At 43.4% G+C, this 19,738-nt stretch overlaps 1 protein-coding gene across 1 annotated transcript in view; it reads right to left on the bottom strand.

Annotated features, from left to right (window-relative positions):
- nrg2b (neuregulin 2b) overlaps positions 1-19,738 on the bottom strand; it is a gene marked incomplete at both ends in the record, with an annotated part of 46,632 nt that overhangs the window by 22,720 nt on the left and 4,174 nt on the right. The window contains 1 exon segment of the mRNA XM_084550134.1: positions 1,014-1,176. Within this exon segment, the coding sequence (XP_084406260.1) occupies positions 1,014-1,176 (163 nt within the window).

Raw genomic sequence — 19,738 nt, 5'->3', positions numbered from 1 at the left:
CCATGGGCCGTATGTTTGACACCTGTGGTTTATCCATGACACCATACCTCCTCATCTGGGAGGCGTCTGATCAGCCCCCCAAATTCATTCTGCCGCCGGACAAGAAGCCCAGACTTACAGCCAAACTCATAAAAACCTATCTTCAGCACCAGGAAGGAGTCCTGCAAGAGTTGGTAGGAGCCCCACAGAGCCTAAACGTCATGGAGTCAATCTGGGATTATTGAAGACTGAGACAATTTAAATCCAGAGAGTCCTAAATCCTCGCCGTCTCCGAGATGTCTGGACAACTGACCTTGTAGAACTGCGTCGAGTACTGGTGCCGTTTCAAAGGCAAAGGGTGCTCCTGTTTATTATATATACATATAAATTGTGCTTTTCATATTCACAATCTAATGAGTCGGTTCATCTAAGAATACAATAGCCAAATAAGCCAGGAGTGGAGTGGGAACAATAAGATATGAACCAAAGTCAGTGCGATAATTGTGTTATAATTTGGAGATCCATCTTAGGTCACCGTCAGTTCCAGTATCTGCTCTCTTTTCAGCTTTATTTAGATCTACACCGACTCCTTTTGGAAATATCTGGTTCTTTAGCAGCTGTCTGTTTAATGTTTGGTGCTGGACACATACTGTACTGGAGACTTTTTTTGTGCCTGCTGATGCTGGAATCATCGCTAAGTAAAAACAAGCTGAAAGACAATAAAATGCTCTAAGGGACAGGGAATAATTCTGTCTCTTTGTAAATACCAGCATGACATTAACACCAGATCATCTTTTGCTATATTCTCTATGTAATTTAATACTTTATTATAAATTTTTTGAGTGGTGCAGCTTTAACTTTTTACTTGTTACACACCTGGTGAAGTGGAAAATATGGTAAAAGTCCAATCATCTCCTACTGGCCACAGTTTGGGTGCAAGGTGAATATGCCCGGCACAGTTCACCGAGGGAACTTCTTGGTTGATACGACTGTCACCTTTAAGAAAAAAACAATAACCAGCCTTACAGACTCACTTGTTGGTTTTTATTTTGAGGTCTCTGCCTTTCTGGAGTTCATGTCCGTCTTTGTACCAGCGGAAGGAAGGGCTGGGATTCCCCGTCGCCTCACACTTCAAGAACAGTTTCCCCCCTTCCACCACAGATTGGCCTGGCATCGGCTGTAGCTTGGGAGCAGAGGCTGGACACGGAGAGACGGAGGGAGACACGGGGAAGAAATGAAAGAAAAGCAAAACTTGGATTATTGAAATGACCTACAGACTTTCCTTCTGTCAGTCTATCTGTTTAATTGTGTGTGTCCATGTGTTTGTGTGGTTGTGCGTGGCCGATGAAAATCTATTAGCAAGGGTTCAAATGTTGAGGTCAAACCTGAGGCAACAGGTCAGAGGTCGCATGAGCGATGGCCAAAGAACGGAAGGGAATCAATAATATTTGACATGAAACACACACACACACACACACCCACACATACAGTACTTTCATTTGAACCCAAGCTTAACCTAAAACTAACTCTGAGCTGAACCCTGCAAAAACCTGCAAACACCACTTTGAAGGTGCGTCCCACAGGGAGACCTGACTGAAATGTCCTTACTCCACAAATGTCCTCGCTCCAGAGGTCTAAAAAGTCGCAAGCACACACACATGCATACAAGAAAAGCACTTGGGTGAGGTCTGAATCCTAAAAAGCAAAGACAAACTGAAAGCTTATAGAGAAGAAAATCTTTCCTCAGAAACTCTGCAGTAGATTTTCACTACAGAGCAATGCGTGTGTGTGTATAGTGTGTGTGTGTGTGTGTGTGTGGTGTGTGTGTGTGCTTCATCGGTCCCAGGAGACTTTCACTTTCTCTCTCTCTCTCTCTCTCTTTCTGCTCTCCTTAAAAACTACAACAGACTGCATCACCGACACCAGCGCAGGCAACACAAGCTGAACCTAAAGCAAAGAGACAACTCAGCACTAGTCCCATTAATACACAACACACACACGCAACCAGTGAAACACACAGCGTACCATTTTACCGTGGGACCGACGCACACGCAGGGCAGCGATAGGACACGTTTGATGCAACGCAGGACAACTGTTGTACAGGCCCACAGAGCTCCTCACGGCACTGCTGCATCTAACACCACCCCTCAATAGGTGCAGCACTTGAGCTTCATTCATTTAAATAAGCAACAGCAGGTCAGTGTGTTTGCGTGAGCCTTGTTAGCCCTAGTGAATATCCTGTGGTGCTTGTATCATGAGCTGAAGTGTTGCATGACGTCTCCTTTTTTTGCTTTTAGGGGATATTTCTGACAGCAGAGCGACAGGAAACATTTAGCAGAGCGACGGAGATATGTTAGAAAAGTCTCAGTCCAGGTTTACACTATTCATTGTAGTCCACTGGGCCACTAACTGATACAAGCAGAGGTCAGTTCTGAGGTTCTGGTCGGCCATGCTTGTTTTTCCTTACTGGCAACACAACCGACCGATCGGACCGCCGTTGGTGAGATTTATTCCCGAACCAGAGCCAGAAAAATGGAAGCAGAAAAACGGGCCACGTGGTCGTTGTGAGATGATTTTTAAAAGTTAACTGCTCTCACTGTAAATTGGCATTTGACGAGATGCTCTGTGCTCTGAAGAGATGTTAACAGCTCCTAGCAAATGCCACACTTGATGTGAATGAAAATACCAAAGATCCTGCTAAGAACCAGCGTATGTGTCTGCGTATTAAAAGCCGTTGCTCTGCCGTTGTCTTGAAACTATTAAAAATGTCAAAAAAGCCACACGCTCTTTTGTAATCATCGTCAACACGCACTGCAGTTAATTTTGACAGAAATCATCACCAGAACACCCAATTTGTATTAATCCGCCACTAAAAATAGTCCCCAACAAATGTACCATTAACTCTTATTTTAATATCGTTCGCTAAAAACTACCGAGTCCATCTGTTTCAGGAAGCTGCTCTTTTTTAAAAGTCACCGACCTGTTCTTAAGCAGCGGGAACGAATGTGTTTCGGGGCTAAATGCCACGGACAGACGTAGGAACTTGGGAAATTACACAAGTGGAAGTCAATGGAGGAGAAAACAAAAAAACTCAATGGAGCTAAGAGAGTAGATCCTCCATGAAGTACCATTCAAACAGCTTGCAGTTATGTAAGTAGGATTTAAGTGTGATTTTTAGACCCGCGCAGAACAAGCAGCGCATCCAGTTTTCACATTTTGTGAGATTTAGTCTTGTCACAGACTCGACACACACAGTTGATGTATAATTCCACGTCACACCAAAGTAAATCATCTCAGCATCACCAGATGCCGTCTCTCTCTCGCTCCACGGCTCCTGGCTTGTAATGAGTTATGCTGAAGGATCGCACTGACTGTCACAGTCATCATATTTTTTTTTTTTTTGGAATAATTTGCCGGCTATTTTGGGATTTTTCTCCAGAACAAGACCCCAGATGCCACAGTCTCAGTTAGGACTCTACAAGGCTTGGTCTTGGCTTGAGCTAGTGTTTACTGATGAAACTAAAGGAAAGCCCCGTGCAGATGAGCCCTGGATTCACAAGACCAAAACGACATTCATGTTGGAGGCGGCCATGTTTGACTTGCTGAGACTCAAACCCTGCTATGTATTCATGACTTTAAAGAGGCCGTTTCAGAGATCTGAATTGAAACAGATGTCCATTTAGTCAGTATTAATAGCTTAATGAGGTAACACAATGGTGACTGAGGCTACGGCCCACTGAGGAAAGTATTGCAATATTTAGACATTGAATATTATAATGAACTGGGCATCTGTGGCGATGGACAAAATGCTCTATTAAGACCCCGCTAATGCAAACTGAACATTTCCTAATGCTGCAGCATCACATTAAAGGCTCTTTTATTATGAAGTATTCACAATAAATACAGCATGTGTGTACAGCATCACATTTGCTCACAGGATGATGGAAACAGTTTGTTTTGCTGCCACGACCACTCTGTGAACTGTAACACATTGGCCGTTAGCATCAGAACCTACAGGTGTCTGCAAATCAACCAGGACTGAAATCGACTCTTAAAATCTATGATTTTCTCATTAAATATGAAATCACTGAATCGTAACTGTGTGTCGTAGCGACAGACCCACAGAGAATTATCACCTGCCTCCACAGTTCACAGTTCTGTGGGGCATTTTAGCATCTTTCAGCTAGCTGTTTTGGTGCTAGCTTGCCGTTTTATAGCTCTCAACTTCAATCCGACAGCTCTCATCTGTGGGATTTCCAGCTGTAGCAGAAAGACGAGAGAAGTTTTAGCCCAAAAAGAAGCTAACACCTCCTCCACGGCACGATTATTATGATTAACAACGATAAGGGATGCAAAGAGTTGAATTTAGGTGAAATAAAGGTGAGCGAAATAGCATCGGTAAACTCTTAGTTTGTTTTTTTATACATCAATTCATTCAACTTAATTTTACTTCACATTTTTGGTTGTGCTTTGATAACAGAGCATTTAAAGAGAAAGGCATTTTCCTCAGGAGTCGGTGGAGACCAAAATATAACTAAAAGGCAACTTTTTAGTGTCTGGCTGTATTTGTCGTTAAGTTAATGACGTCAGATTGCCGGCGGCTTGTGTTCGACCATTTGTGTAACTTCCAAACATACACACACCCCTGGTCCTTCTTCAGAAAGACAGGTGATATCTACAAGTCATTACAGGGAATATTATGTGTTTACCTCGCGTATAACATAAGGATTATTTACCAACATGCTATATAACGTCTGCAATAATGTATGAAAGCCAACGTGGCTGGTTTAGCCTCCTCACTGTGGTCAGGACAAATTGTTTTCTATAAGGCACTGAACAGCACGCTTGCCGTTTCCATCCTGCATTCTGCTTTGGATATTTTGCAGGAGACCGAGAGGAAATCATGGGAACTGTAATCTAATATCAATGTACCATATGTGGAAAAGAGATGAGATTTCATTGTGGGAGGGGCGACACTGGGCCAATTCCAGCAGTGGGGATTTGACATTTAGTTTCACAGTGACAAAATACCTCTGAGAATAATAATCTTTGTTTGTATTGCACTTTTCAAAAGCTAGTTACAAAGTGCTTCACAGTCAGTAAATACATTAGAAATAATCAAGAGTAAATTAACTAGAAATGCCACCAAACAAAAGAAAGGAAACATAGCAGGCAGCGGGATCAAACATGTACGTAAAGAGTCTTGCATGTACACGGATGCTCCTCTTCTCTTTTAGTAAAACACTTCAGCATCCTCGGCGTGAACACGTATCAGAGTCTGAAGGAGTGGAGGTGTTGTACTACACAGTTACTCTACACACACACTAACATGTTTCATTTCACTGTGGCAAGGCAGCACAGGAAAAACAGACAGAAATGATAGCTGTGACTTCTCAGAAACCACCGAGTTCATTTGAAATATGTGTGGGAGAAAAGAGAGTGAGGTGTGAGAATGAAATTTAGGTCTCTCTGCGGATCAGAATATTTTTTTTCCCGAAGCTTGGCAAAAGACACACACGAGTAGGAGGTTAGGACACACACAGGAGGAGAAGGAGAGGATAGCCAGCCTGTCCGTGCATCCAGGGTTAAATAACAGTCAAGCCTTTCGTCAATCGGTCAATCAATCCCTCCAAACTACCCTGAGTGGCCGGTTCAATCGCATTTGCAGGAGCGCGACGCGGCGTCTCTTTCTCAGTTTCCAGTGTGTGGTCGGAGCTCTGCAAGACGCCCACTTCAAAAGAACAGCTGGACGGTTCGGGAGGTACAGCTAATTTAGCTTCTTGCTGGGAGTTAGATGAGCAGATCGTTACCGATCTCAGGTCTGTGCCGTAACTACACAACTGGAGGCAGGGGTTTATTAGCATACAGGGTAAGACGGTGGGGAAACAGCTGACCTGACCCTGTTCTCACCTGCTGCTTTTATAAGGAGGCTGTAACATGGTGCATAAAGAGAGGGTGGAGGAAAACCATTCAGTCTTTTTCCCCTTGACGTTTCATTTCATCCGGTATATTTGTTCAACGTGTTGAGTCTGGAGAAAGGAAACTTTTCTTGTTGTACAGACTGAATTTACTTTGACATGTTATAGAGTCATCTACATTTACCACTGAGCTAATCCAACCTGGTCTAATGCTTTGATGCTAACCTTTGTAGCAGCTAGTCTGTTTTAAGAGAAATAACTTTTTCTGAATTATTCATTCATTCATCTTCTGTAACCGCTTGTTCCTGTGAAGGGTCACGGGGGGTCCTGGAGCCTATCCTAGCCGTCATTGGACGAGAGGCGGGGGGGTACACCCTGGACAGGTCGCCAGTCTATCACACCTACGGCCAATTTAGAATCACCAATGAACATAACAAGCATGTCTTTGCACAGTGGGAGGAAGCTGGAGTACCCGGAGAGAACCCACGCAGACACAGGGAGGACATACAAACTCCACACAGAAAGGTCCAGTCAGCCTGGGTTCGAACCAGGACCTTCTTGCTGTGAGGCATCAGTGCTAACCACCTCGCCACTGTGCCACCACGTTTTCTTAATTATATTGTTGTTTTTGTGTCTTCTTCTCGTGCTGTGGTTTAACAGCACACGTGTGAAGAAGTGCCACCAATCTTCACTTCTAATATGGTGACGATATAATGTCAAAGAAATGCAGCCATTGAAAATTAGCTTTTAAAGAAATTCTTCAATAGTCTGACAAAGAAAAGCACATGTCTTATTACAATTATTTGTATGGCAATTAATTGTCAAATATACTGTTATGATTGTGCCCTCAGCGTGATTAATATTTTAAGTGTTGGGTTCAAGAGCACTTGGTTATGGTTGGAAAATGATATCTGAGTTTGTTAAATATTGAAATGGCCGATAGATGTGTTTTATTTTATTTACTTATTATAACCAGAACCATAATCTTATATTTTCTATGCCAGCAACAAGAACGTGACTATTTCCTGACTGGATTTAAATACCACTGAACATAATCCAGACGGAACTGATAACACTTCCTTCCACCTACATTACATTGGAGTCGTTTGAGACAAAGTCACTGAAAATTGCTTTATAGTATTTTTTCTTTCTTCCTGTATGATTGTTAAGTGCAGCTTCAGTGCAGCGAGTCTGCTTAGAATTAATACTGCATTTTGTTTCCTGCTATTAAACTTCACTGTAATACAAGGAGCACCCACACACTGGAATCACTGCTCCCTTTAACTTTATGAGCGACAATCTGACTACGTGATGACATTATTATTAACTAATCACATTCAGCTATACTTAAAATACTATCCACATTTGACCAGGAAGCTATGTGATAATTAAGAATGGATTGCCTTTAAACAACTTCTTTAAAACCAAATATTATTCTTGACATTTAAATACAAATTCACTTTCTAGACACATCACAACACACAACAGCTGTATTTAGAGACGTCTTTGAAACACACATGATTTGCAAAGTACTAGATGACATTGCTTTTACCCCACTAGTTTTCAAGATGGATACGACTGTCACCCAGATGACGCCCGTCAACCTGGTGAGTCTGAGGTGAGCCCGTCACCTGGAGCCGTGCGAGGAAATCAGCAGCGAGAGCCAGCCTGGAGCAGCTGCGAGTGGTAAACCAGGTTACCGATGAGCTCATCCCTCTCTGGGACGCTCTCCTCCAGCAACGCAGAGGTGTTGTCGGCCCGTTAGCTGAGAACCGGGAAGAAATCACCCTTCATGGATGTGACATCCACGTTTATGAGTGTGACGGTGTCGGATTGACTGAATCGCTGCGAATTCCCGAAGCGCTTTTAACTCATTTTAAGCCTTCAGCATGATTCTTCAAGTGTGTGCTCGAACATATGAGTTTGTCCTTCACAACAGTCAACAAATCAAAAGTCGATACGATGAAAACAAGCAATAATGTGGAAAATTAAGATGCTTCCTTCTGTGCTTACTGTACGGTTAGTTTAACGGGCCTGCATTTCATCATCACAGACCTTCTACTTTGCTTGAGTGTATCCATTTCAAACTAAATTCAAAAATGGCTGCTTAACCTTTTTTTCCCAGATAACCTGATTTTGTCATAAATGACAGCTACATTCATGTTATTCTCTCACGATTGAATTAAAGCACACTGAAAGCTTTGAGGAGCTTTAGAGCATATAAACAAATTTGCTGAACACTGTGCTGCTGCCTGATGCTCGATGCTCCAAAACCAAATCTCAGATGCTGATATGTGGAGCAAAGGGTTCCCTATTAAGTCCTGAAACCACCGCCTATGTGCCACAGACACATCAGCACCTATAGGGTACATTTGCATGTTAGACAGATGATGTCTTAAACAAGGAATTCAACTGATATTTTCATCCCCCTTTGCATAGATCTTCATTTTCTCTGCATTAATTACAAAAAACAAATGAAAGATAGCACAAGGAGGACATAAAACACCTGACACTTAACTACTGTAATACATAATATAATTAAATACAGACCATTACTAAAGGGTTTGATTAATTTAGCATAAACTGTAAATTGTTTTGTTACGTGGACAACAAAAGTGACTACTTCATGTTGACCTTTGAACAATTCTGAAACCCCTATTCATCTCCAAGTTGTTACCTTTAACTTTTTTCTCTGTAAACAAATTGGAAAACATCCAAGTAAAGTAATAAATCCTGCGGGCCCCGTCAAATCCTCCTTTATTTTTGGCGCCGCTGCTCGCTAACAACCCCAGAGAAAACGCTGTGGGTAAAACTGAATCGGTGATGTCAGATTTGAGGCTGAGACGCAGCTTGATAGAGAATTACTCTTACGACTGCAGACGTTAAAAGAAAAAGGAAAAGCCTGCACAACAGTTTTCTAGCTGTGCATAAAAAGAGAGCGCGAGAGAGAGAGCTGAAATATGTGCACGAACACAATTAGAGTAGATTCACACTTCCCACACAGCGCAGGCACCAAGCAAGCCATAACAAGTCTAATTCTGCAGCTGCAATTTATACACTGACACAGAGATTTTCCACAGCACTGTGAATATGTGTGTGTGTGTGTGTGAGAGAGAGAGAGAGAGTGCATGCATGAGAACATGTGCCATGCACAGATGTGCACATGGACGTTTTATTGTCTGCACTGATGGATACGTGTGATTGTCTGTGTGCGCACACAGTGTATATATATATGTGTGTGTGTGTGTGCGCGCCATATAAGTTGCTGATCCAAGCCTTCTGTATCACTGACTGATGGGAGTATTCCTCAGTGAGAGCGCAGAGGGGTGGGGGCGGTGGGTGGGTTGATGTGGAAAGGGGAGCCACGAATGGACAGCAGCGTCTGGCCAATAGCCTGTGACCGGCCTGCTCCACAATCCAATCACACGTGACCAGCGCTCCCATCAGCCGTCCATCAAGAGGTCCTTCTTTCAAGGTCAGCTGATGCTCCCGCCCTCCTCTCCTCCCTCTCTCTCTCTCTCCCTCTCTCTCGTAGTCCAGCAAAGCAAGCATCAACAAAATTGATCTAATTTCTTGCTAAGCATGATCCAATAACAGAGAGTGATATGGAAGCCAAACCAATTAGGTGTGTTCGCAGACAGGTACGGCACCCCGGGAAGCCATGGCCGGCAACATGACTGCGCACATGGGGCTGAACGCGTGTGCGTGCGGGTCACTAGTGAGACGGCTGAGGGGAAGACACAGAGTACATTCATAAAATGCACAAAGACATGCGGGGGGAGAGGGAGCTGAGAGGGAGCGAGCGAGCGAGCCTGCGCGCGTGTTCACGTACAAAAGAGAGAAGCTCCTTCTATCTCGTTCTCCGATCAGTGTGATTTCTGCAGCGCACAGCTGTCACCATGGAAACCGGGGAGGGAGCAGGAGATAGAGAGACACAGAGAGAGAAAGAGAGAGAGAGAGGAGAGGATGTAAGGCAGAAAGAAAGGGAAAAATAAGATTGAGAAAGAGTAGGAGAGTGCATGTGTGTGTGTGAGGGAGAAAGATGGAGAAAGAGAGAGAGAGAGATGAGCATTGGTTGTTGAATGATAGCAGCCACAACAGGCCTTCATGCAGTAGCACCCAGCTAACCTCTGCACAGCAGCAACACCAAGCCCAGGGCAACCCTCCATATGTGTGTGTGTCTGTGTGTGTGTGTGTCTGTGCAGCAAACAGTGAATACTTGGCAATGTGAGTTTGAGTGTTTCACGTGTGATGAAGGAAATAATTATTAAGTGGATGCGTGTGTGCGTGTGCATGGTTAGCAAGGCCGACTGTCGATAAATCACTGCCTTCTGCCCCTCTCTGCTTTTTGTAGCTACACAAACACGGCGGCATGACCTTGCCTCTTATCTTTTTGTGGTGGTGTGCATTGTTCTATCGGCTGCGGTGAGATCTATTTAGGTAAAAATATATCCTTCAAATTCAATAGAAATCAGTTTTTTTTTTTGTTTTGTTTTTTTCCACGGACGCACACATACGAGAGAGAGAGAGAGGTTGTCTTGTGCTCTAGATGTACAGTCAAGCCTTTTGTAAGAGATAGAGAGAGAAGGGAGTGGGTGTGAGAAAGCCAGAGAGAAGGAGAGAAACATTCAGGGAGAAGGTTTGACGGAGAGAAATGAAGAAAATTAGGGAGGACAGAAATAGAGAGAGAAATGTATGTAAGACGATAGATAGATCGATAGATAGATAAATAGATAGATAGATAGATAGATAGATAGATAGATAGATAGATAGATAGATAGATAGATAGATAGATAGGATGTGCAGAGTTGGTAATGAATAGTTAATGAAGGGCTTGCGGGCAGAACGGTGGGGAAAAGCTATTCTCTATGTCTCTCCTTTCTCCTCCTCCTCCTCCTCCTCCTCCTCCTCCTCCTCTTTTCCCTTCTCAGTCGTGTGCAAGTCATTCTGCTCCCCACCTGGCCTCCATTTATCTTTTTATTTCTTTGTGTCTCTCTTCCTGTTCTCCAACACTTTCTGCTCCTTTCCCTCCACTCCTTTCACCCAACAGTCGTCTCTCCTTTTCACCTCTGCCTCCTTCAGGTTTTCATCTATCCTGCTATCTTGTGCGTCTCTCCCTCCTCCACCTCTTATCCTCCACCCCTCACCCCACCATTTCCCACCTCTCATCTCTCCCATCAACCACACACACACACACATCATTAACTGCAGGCTTGTAAAGCAGACGAACAGACACAGTTCTCCTGATAAGGGGATTTAAGCATTGATCACATCCGTCCTCCATAAGGAGCTAAAGATTCTATAGAAGGAGGACGTCCCACTGCCCCTTGGAGAGACGAAGCACAGGAGCTACTGTACTACAGCTGCATTTATTTTTCATGGTATACCCCAAGGTTCTGCCCGGGGTCCTATTCTTTTTTCAGTTTGTTTATGCTGTCATTAAGGGCATTTGTAAACACAGTATCATTTCCAGCGGTACACAGATGACACACAGCTCCACATTTCTCCTTTATCTGATGATCAGAGCCCCGCTGAGCCCTTGTTGCATTTCTGATCAGTGAATAAATGCCGTAAACACGAGCTATTATTGTCCTGTAAAGGGCCAAAAGGAACCTCAGCCTATGAACTTGATCAGATGTCTGTAATGGTTTTTCTGGATCCTTGCCAACGTTGAATTGAACACCCACATGTGACAGGGACTAACCTCCCTCTGGCTGTGAGCTAGGGAATTGATTTAAGGCGCCGAGATCTCAGAAAGCGGTGACATCCGAAGAAACATAGATGCAATAGTCGCAACCGTGCTCTCTGTGAAAGAGAAAACAAAAGCTGGTGGATTGTGAGTAACTTGTGCTCATTTTAATAATTACTGTGCTGAATACGGTGTTATGTGTCATGTGCTGTTAGGCTTCACAACTAAATTCGTACCCCTTGAGCCTAGAGAAACCTCATCTAAAAAGGAGAGTGTGTATTTTGACTTTTCGATTCAAAGCTCAAATGGCAGCCTTACAAACCATTTTCAGACATGTTGTTCCTCTTTTTTTGTGAAACGAACAAAGCTCACGGAGCTCAGCTCAAGCGGTTTGAAGTCAAATCTGAATCTGTGTGTTTTACCTAAAAAATACCATGCAGATAGGTCCATGTGTATGTGTTGCATGTTTTCATATGTTTGCATCTTGCCACAATGTGCAGCTTTAAGGAACAAACATATTTGAGAAGACACCACTATGGGAAATGTGAAAAGTTCACTTCTTCTCTGATGGTAAATCATTTAAAAGGTCCTTGTCTGTGCTTTTTTGAATGTGTTGCTTTGTTTCATTTCAGTACATGAACATACAAAACAATGACGGGAAAATGCTTTTGTTTTCAGAGGAGTCTCATCTCAAGGTAAATGCTTAATGTAGGTTTTGTTGAGTTTTCGTTCTTGTTTACGAGAACAGAAGTGTCTCTTTTGTCTGCGTACCCACGGCGCTAACGAACACGTAAGATTTTATTTAAAAAAATAAATAAATAAATCTATGAGTCACTGGTCTTTTTTTGACAGGCACTACTGTGCATTGAAGTCCCTCTGGCCTTTCCATTTCCTCTAAAATTAAAGTGCTGCACTGACAAAGGTTTATTGAGGATTAAATCTTCACTTGGCAACTTTGCATGTCGGCGGCATCGAAACAGACGTGAAAGGGACCGGTTTTAATTTGAATCGCTGCGATGTAACCTCATAACCTGAATAAACTGTCGCCGCATGCTCTTTTACCAGCCGGTCAGCCTGTGACGCTTTACACCGAAGAGAGACGGGCCACGAGAGATTTATTGTGAGTGGGTCCAACGCTGGACAGGACGTCCACTTCTGATCTGGATTAAAATGCACTTAAAGCGCAAGGTTATTTGACTTTCTCTCAGCCCTGGTCAGGTGGACGTGTGAGTGCATGTGTGTGCATGTGAGTGTGTGTGTGGAGGGGGGTATAATTACAATTAATTAAAACTCAAATCAAAAACTTAAATCACTTTTAAGAAATAATTCATGAACGTCAGACCAGGTTGGGGAACAAGAGAACAGATGATGTATTCCCAGTCTCAGGGTTTCTATTTTAGTCAAACACAGTCTTCCTTGGTCACCTCTCTTGTTCTACAACATGGTATAATAGCAGCGTATGACTACAACCAAGTGCAGTTGGTTTAGTGAATGAGTTCGACTACTGACAAGCAGAATCAGTGTTGTCAGATGGGAAATATCATACTGTTAAAATCATCGTGTATATGTATATATATGTTAACTTTATCACACAGATAATGTCCTGTGAATAACACAAGAAAGGAAATAAGTACTGCCTTTCAATGTATAGTTTTTATTAGTGCACTGACTGACATGTTCATTAGTATGAACTAGGTGCTTTGGGTCAATCCCAAATATACTGTCATAAATAATTACGACATTCAATATAAAATGTGTGTTTTAGAAAATTAGTGAACCCTTTTTTAAAAATGAAATCGAAATATCTGTAAATGGGCGGCACAGTGGCGAGGTGGTTAGCACTGATGCCTCACAGTGAGAAGGTCACCGGTTCGAATCCATGGGCCATGGGCCTTTCTGTGTGGAGTTTGCATGTTCTCCCTGTGTCTGCGTGGGTTCTCTCCGGGTTCTCTGGCTTCCTCCCACCGTCCAAAGACATGCTCGTTAGGTTAATTGGTGATTCTAAATTGGCCGTAGGTGTGCGTGTGAATGGTTGTCTGTCTCTGTGTTAGCCCTGCGATGGACTGGCGACCTGTCCAGGATGTACCCCTGCATCTCGCCCGATGACAGCTGGGATAGGCTCCAGCAGACCCCCGCGACCCTTAACAGGAATAACCAGGTATAGAAAATGAATGAATATCTGTAAATATGTGTGGTCTTTGGTTGAGAGTCAAAGTCAGGAACACCCTTTTGGATTTTTCCATTGGTCACCAGTTCTATTCATGAGCCACAGAACCGCTCGCCTTGTAGCATCCTGATATATTTTGAAGGTAGCACCGCTTCCACCCGCCAGTCCAGTAGGTGGCTAAACCTTGGTTCATCAACTTCAAATTATCATCAACGTTTGCTCTTCCAAGTAGAGCCTTCCGGCTTTCGCTGGTATTCAACAGATGGTAGAAATGGCAGGAAAGCGGAGATGGAAAGCGTATCTCTTTGACCGCATATCATCCACCACACTAGAAAGAGAGTGACAACAACAATGACAGTAGCAAAAAGCCCTTAACGGAGGTGCATTATGTTCCTAGAGTCAGCTACAAGACGTCTATGCTGATGTTAAAAGTCTGAGAGGTTTGACAAGCACGAACAAACACAGTTTTATGTGTTGTCATGATTCCCCATTAGATCTGATTTAGCCTAGAAGCTAGACCATCCCTGCTCACATATCTTTTGTGGTGAATAGCTGATCTGGAGTCTCTCCGTTGGGATCTGATCTGTTGGGTCAATCAGTTAGTTTGGATGGGCTTCGTGTGGTGATGGACAGAAGAGTAACAGCGTTGTCGTCATACATGTCATCTGAGCGCCATGGATGGGGATTTATTTGGCTCTGAAAGTGGTTGTATGAATTCCCAGTTGCGTGCAGAGGTAATTTTTTCTTTGTAACAGCTGAAACACGGCCCATAACGAAAAACCAAATGGGGTGTTATCAGACTCATATTGTGAGCATATTGGTTCTCACTCAGAATTAATATTTTAAGCTTCGAATCAGTCTATTTTTGCTTAAAATGCCTGAAAACTAACCATTTCTCTGTCGGATGAAAAGTCCTAGGAGAGCTACAAACATTTTCCATGCCCTTTACTTTGTTTTCCATGTGTCATACAGGCTAAACTGTCAGCTTATAACATTCTTGTCGTTTCAGCAAGTAACACAATGTATGTACGATATGAATATGATTCAAATAAATGGCAATAATCATTTGCCTCAGCTTATGGAGATGATATGACTTACTGTAATAGACCCAGTGCCCCATGTGCAGAATGAAATCTGAAGCTTCTTATCTTGGTTCAGGCACAAAAGAGACAAAATAAGTCTGGGAAACTGTTGGCGTCGTAACATAATTGACCAAATTACAAATAAATATCCGCAATATCTCGAAGAACGCTGACAATGGGAAGCTGAAATATCATTTCATAAGTGAGAATTAGGCAATGCATTACCAGCATCGGTCTGAGTGGAACGCTCCTCCAAATCCACTTCTCAAAGACAAATATGAACAAACCGCTGCACGGTCACACAATCTCGCACAGACGGATGAAAAGACGCCAAACCAAACACATCATACATACAGTAATATCCACCAGGATCCCATAATAGTCACAAGATAACATCTAGAGAGTCAAAGGAGGACATTGAGAAGACAGATGAAGATACTCTGCTTGTCACCATCAGAGATCACCACAACAAAGAGAGATAAAGATAGCCCACCTTTCTGAGCTGAAGATAGCCTGATATAGAACCAAAGGAAGGTTTTAACTCTTCCTCTCCCAGGAAGTGTCTGCACAGCACACGTTCTCTTTCTCAGAAATCACATTCCTCGCGTTTAAATGAAAAAAAGGAGAGCCGTACAGAGCGTCACCTCTGAGGACAGTTCAAATGCCCTTCTCTAAAAGCACATTCGCTGTAAAACAGAGAAGCTCTCGTTTATGAAGTATCATCCAGAGTTGGAAATGTCCTTTTACAACTTCATGAATATCAGGCATGCTGACGGCATGCCAGCCCCTCGCAGTCTGGCACAGCAGGGCTACTTGCGGAGAAGAATGCCAGAGATTAAAATGGCTTTCCAAGAAAAAGAGTAAGACATCTCAGATTTATTGAAACGGTTGCAAACTTGTAATATTTAAACGTTTTATCGGAGATATCAAGTGACAGGTTCTTGGCAACGGCATTTTTAATTATTCAGCTCTGGATTTGTTGTCTAATCTAATTCTGTGGAAAAATAATCTTGACTGAGAAAGAGAGAAAAAGAGAGAGAGCATCGGGCAAATCCATCCCGTCTCAAACAGGCACTTTGCTGATGCAGTAAGGAGGGTGAGTGCAGCAGCAGAAGCAGCAGCTGCATGAGTATGTGGGTGATGTGTGCGGTACATCTGCATGTGTGCGCTTGTGTGCTTCCACGTCGTCTGTGTCTGTGTGTAAGTATGGTCACACAAAGGCCTCGCTCATTCACAAACGGAGCCATGTGACACCGGGCCGGTCCCTTTAAGAGGCATGTGTCGGGAGTTTTTCTACTAAAGCTGACTGCTGAAAAAGATGAGTGCTGATACATTATTCACAAGCAAGGACACACACACGCGCTAAATAACTGAAGGACATGTACGAGAGTTGGACAGTCATGAGCGAGCCGAGCCACAAAGAAGTGCGCCAACACACACACACACACACACACACACACACACACACACATCGACAGGCAGAGTTGATCAGTCGGTAGAGCATAAATGAGCGAAGATGTGGCGTGCGCATTCCTTGCTTCCTTCCACACACACAAACGCACACATGCATGCAAGCAGCAGAGGGGAGAAATCCTCAGCCTTCTGTTATTCAGTGTGCATAATTTATAGCAGCCCCAGATCTCTCTGCTAATGACAGCACACTGGGGCATCTGCAGCACAGCAGCAGCAGCAGCAGCAGCAGCAGCAACAGCTAACTGGCAGTGGTGTGTGTGCGTGTGTGTGTGTAGAGGTATAAAGCTCTGTTGAGACAAGGACAGTGAGGGAGACAGAAGGAGAGAGAAACAGAAGAGAAAGCGACACACAGAGGGTGTCTGAAATAGACACAGATAACGCAACAAAGAGGGGGAAAGGGATGAGACAGACAAGTGAGGGGCCACACACATACAACACACACACACACAGATTCATGTCAAGTCACCGATTCAACCGGTGAATGCACATTCATGCAGTATGTGCATACTGTATGCCAGAGATCCACCTTTACACCGGTTCAATTAAGGCCAGTAATCTACAAATCAGCCCCTGCTACGAACACAACTTTCTCACCACTGGCTTGAAAGAGACGTGAATCCGGGAGCACCTTCAGAAATCCGTAATGAATTCTCTGGGATTGTTTTAAAGACTTGTTCGCGGGTGTGGCCTTGGATGTGTTTCCTGTTGCGGGGATTGTTTTGACGTGCTGCCCCAGAGCAAGAGATCTCCTAATTCTAGGATTTGGAGATCAATGCCACGGTGGTTCTGCCCTCCAGCTGCTGTACGCACTGATGTGAACCTGAGCCGAGAGACGGCGGTGGTGCGCGCTAACCCAGAAAAAATATATATATACTGCCGTTTAGAATGGACTGATGCTAGATAGGCACAACACACAAGTCATGCAATCAAAATACTGTCATATACTGGTGTCCACTGCGTACACTGTAGACCAAGGTGGTGATTCAGCTGTATGATCATTTTGGAGGATGTAGTTTGTGGAGCTGTTAGTCTGGATTTAATTAAACACTACAGTCTTTCTGTTATTTGGATTAGCCCACTGGACTACAATGGGTTTGCCAGAATAATAGGTACATGTGTCTGTACAGTTCAATAGTCTTTGGTGAGTCAAAAACCACAGCCTTCAAGATGAAAACACAGCTCCCTCAGTTATAATTACTTATTCTGAATACCAAAACCTTCATGATGATAAGATTTAGTGCAGGACTGTTGTATTAGGATACATTTGTTTCACTAGTGTACCTAATGAAGTGGCAAGATGATCATTTGAAAAGAACAGTTCAATAATTGTGATTCTTTGTCTTTCCGATAGTGTGTGTCAGTTGGTATGTTAAAGGGGAATTACCGTTTTTTACAACCTGGACCTTATTTCTGGCATAAAATATGATTGTTTACTCACCCATATAAGTTTAGTGTAATTTTTTGTCATTCGGACAATATTTAGATCTGCGTATATCCATATAGTGGGAGTGACTGGGGCACCGAAACGCAGCCTCTAAATAACACATTATCTGCCGTGAAACTCGTTCATTTCACCAATATTTTGTTATGATACTCTAGTGCTGTTCCCCGTTGAGTCCGGAGTTACCTGTTATCATCATCTGGGGTCTCTAGATTGACCTACTAACCTCTGACCTGGATGATGTCATCTCTGAGTGCTGCGCGCACTCCGCACGGCTTGTTTACCTGTAATTTGCTACTGCTAGTTTTTTGCAACATGGCTGAATATTTGTCCGATTCAGAGGTTGTGGACGATGACTTTCTTTATGATGGACGTCATTTTGTTATGATACGCTAGTGCTATTCCCCGTTGAGCCAGGACTTACTGGTTATCTATTTGCAGACGTGCAGCGGTTTGTTGTTCTTTGGCCAGCTGTTCCTCTCTCTGCCTCCGCATCCTCCTTTCAATGAGCTCCTCATCCGTATACTCTGGCTCAAAACGGTAAGGACGTCCATCATAAACAAAGTCATCGTCCACAACCTCAGAATCGGAAAAATATTCAGCCATGTTGCAAAAAACTAGCAGTAGCAAATTACAGATAAACAAGCCGTGCGGGGTGCACACAGCACTCAGAGATGACATCATCCAGGTCAGAGGTTAGTAGGTCAGTCTACAGACCCCGGATGATGATAAGAGGTAACTCCAAACTCAACGGGGAATAGCACTAGCATATCCTAACAAAATATTGGTGAAATGAACAAGTTTCTCGGCAGATAATGTGTTATTTATAGGCTGCGTTTCGGTGCCCCAATCACTCCCACTATATGGATATACGTGGATCTAAATATTGTCCGAATGACAAAAAATTATACCAGAGTTATATGGGCGAGTAAACAATCGTATTGGACCTTATTTATGCCAGAAATAAGGTCCAGGTTGTAAAAAATGGTAATTCCCCTTTTAGTCCACCTATGTTAAAAAAATAAGGGCGTAGCCATCGTGTTGTCACTCATCGGTTTCTGGTGTTTCCTTCTGAACGCTCAGCATTTTTTCAAATCACAAACGTGACCATATTTGGAAGAGAGGCTGGAGCTAGAGAGGAGCGAAGGGTGGATCTGGCCCGAGGACACCATGTCCACGTCCTTACGGTCGGAATGTGTCAATCCCCAGGGAGCCACACCCTAAAGCAAACCCTGTCTCATCACCTATTTAACTGGGACTACACGTTAAAAACTAGCGTTTGAGATCATAAACCCATTAAGACACTACGGTTACACAGTCTGACCTCTTTTAGCAACCAGTGGAGCCGCCCCCCTGTTGATTGTTAGAAAGAGGACACGTTTAAGGCATTGGCTTCACTTCTGAGACCATGAGGCATCCATCTTTTATATTCAGTGTATAGTTAAGCTTCAGTCACGACAGGGTTAGCCTAGCTTAGCACGAAGCCTAAAAACAAAGGGGAGGGGACTAATTTTATGTATGTTTAACACTTACGTGAACAATACAAATAACACTTTATCAGCCGGTTTTAATTTTAGTCTCCGCACAGACAAGAAAATTGCTGTATTGTTTTGCTTAAATGCATTAAATGCATTAGCTGGAAGAAGACAGCCTCACAGCATTTTACAGAAATGCAGTGGATCCATTTTTAGACGCGTCAGGTAAAATAAAACTGTCCCTGAACTTAGTGTCCTCATTCTCGATGAAGTAAAAAAAAACAAAAGCCTTGGCAATTATTGAAATTCTTACAGTATGCATTATTATAACATCTCTTTGTAGTTTCAAAGCTAAAGATCTATCCCCACCCACCAACCCCCCTCCACCCCCCGTGAGGCTGACTGACAGAAGGGCAGGCATAAGCTGAACCACACACTCCAGCTACAGTCAGCTACAGCCTGAGGAGAGAGACAAGGAGAGAGTAGAGAGAGAGAGAGAGAGACTTGATGTATG

The sequence above is a fragment of the Chelon labrosus genome (assembly GCF_963514085.1).
Source record: "Chelon labrosus genome assembly, chromosome: 8".
NCBI lineage: Eukaryota > Metazoa > Chordata > Actinopteri > Mugiliformes > Mugilidae > Chelon > Chelon labrosus.
Note: the sequence above shows the minus strand (reverse complement) of the source record. Positions and strands in the feature narration are given on the sequence as shown.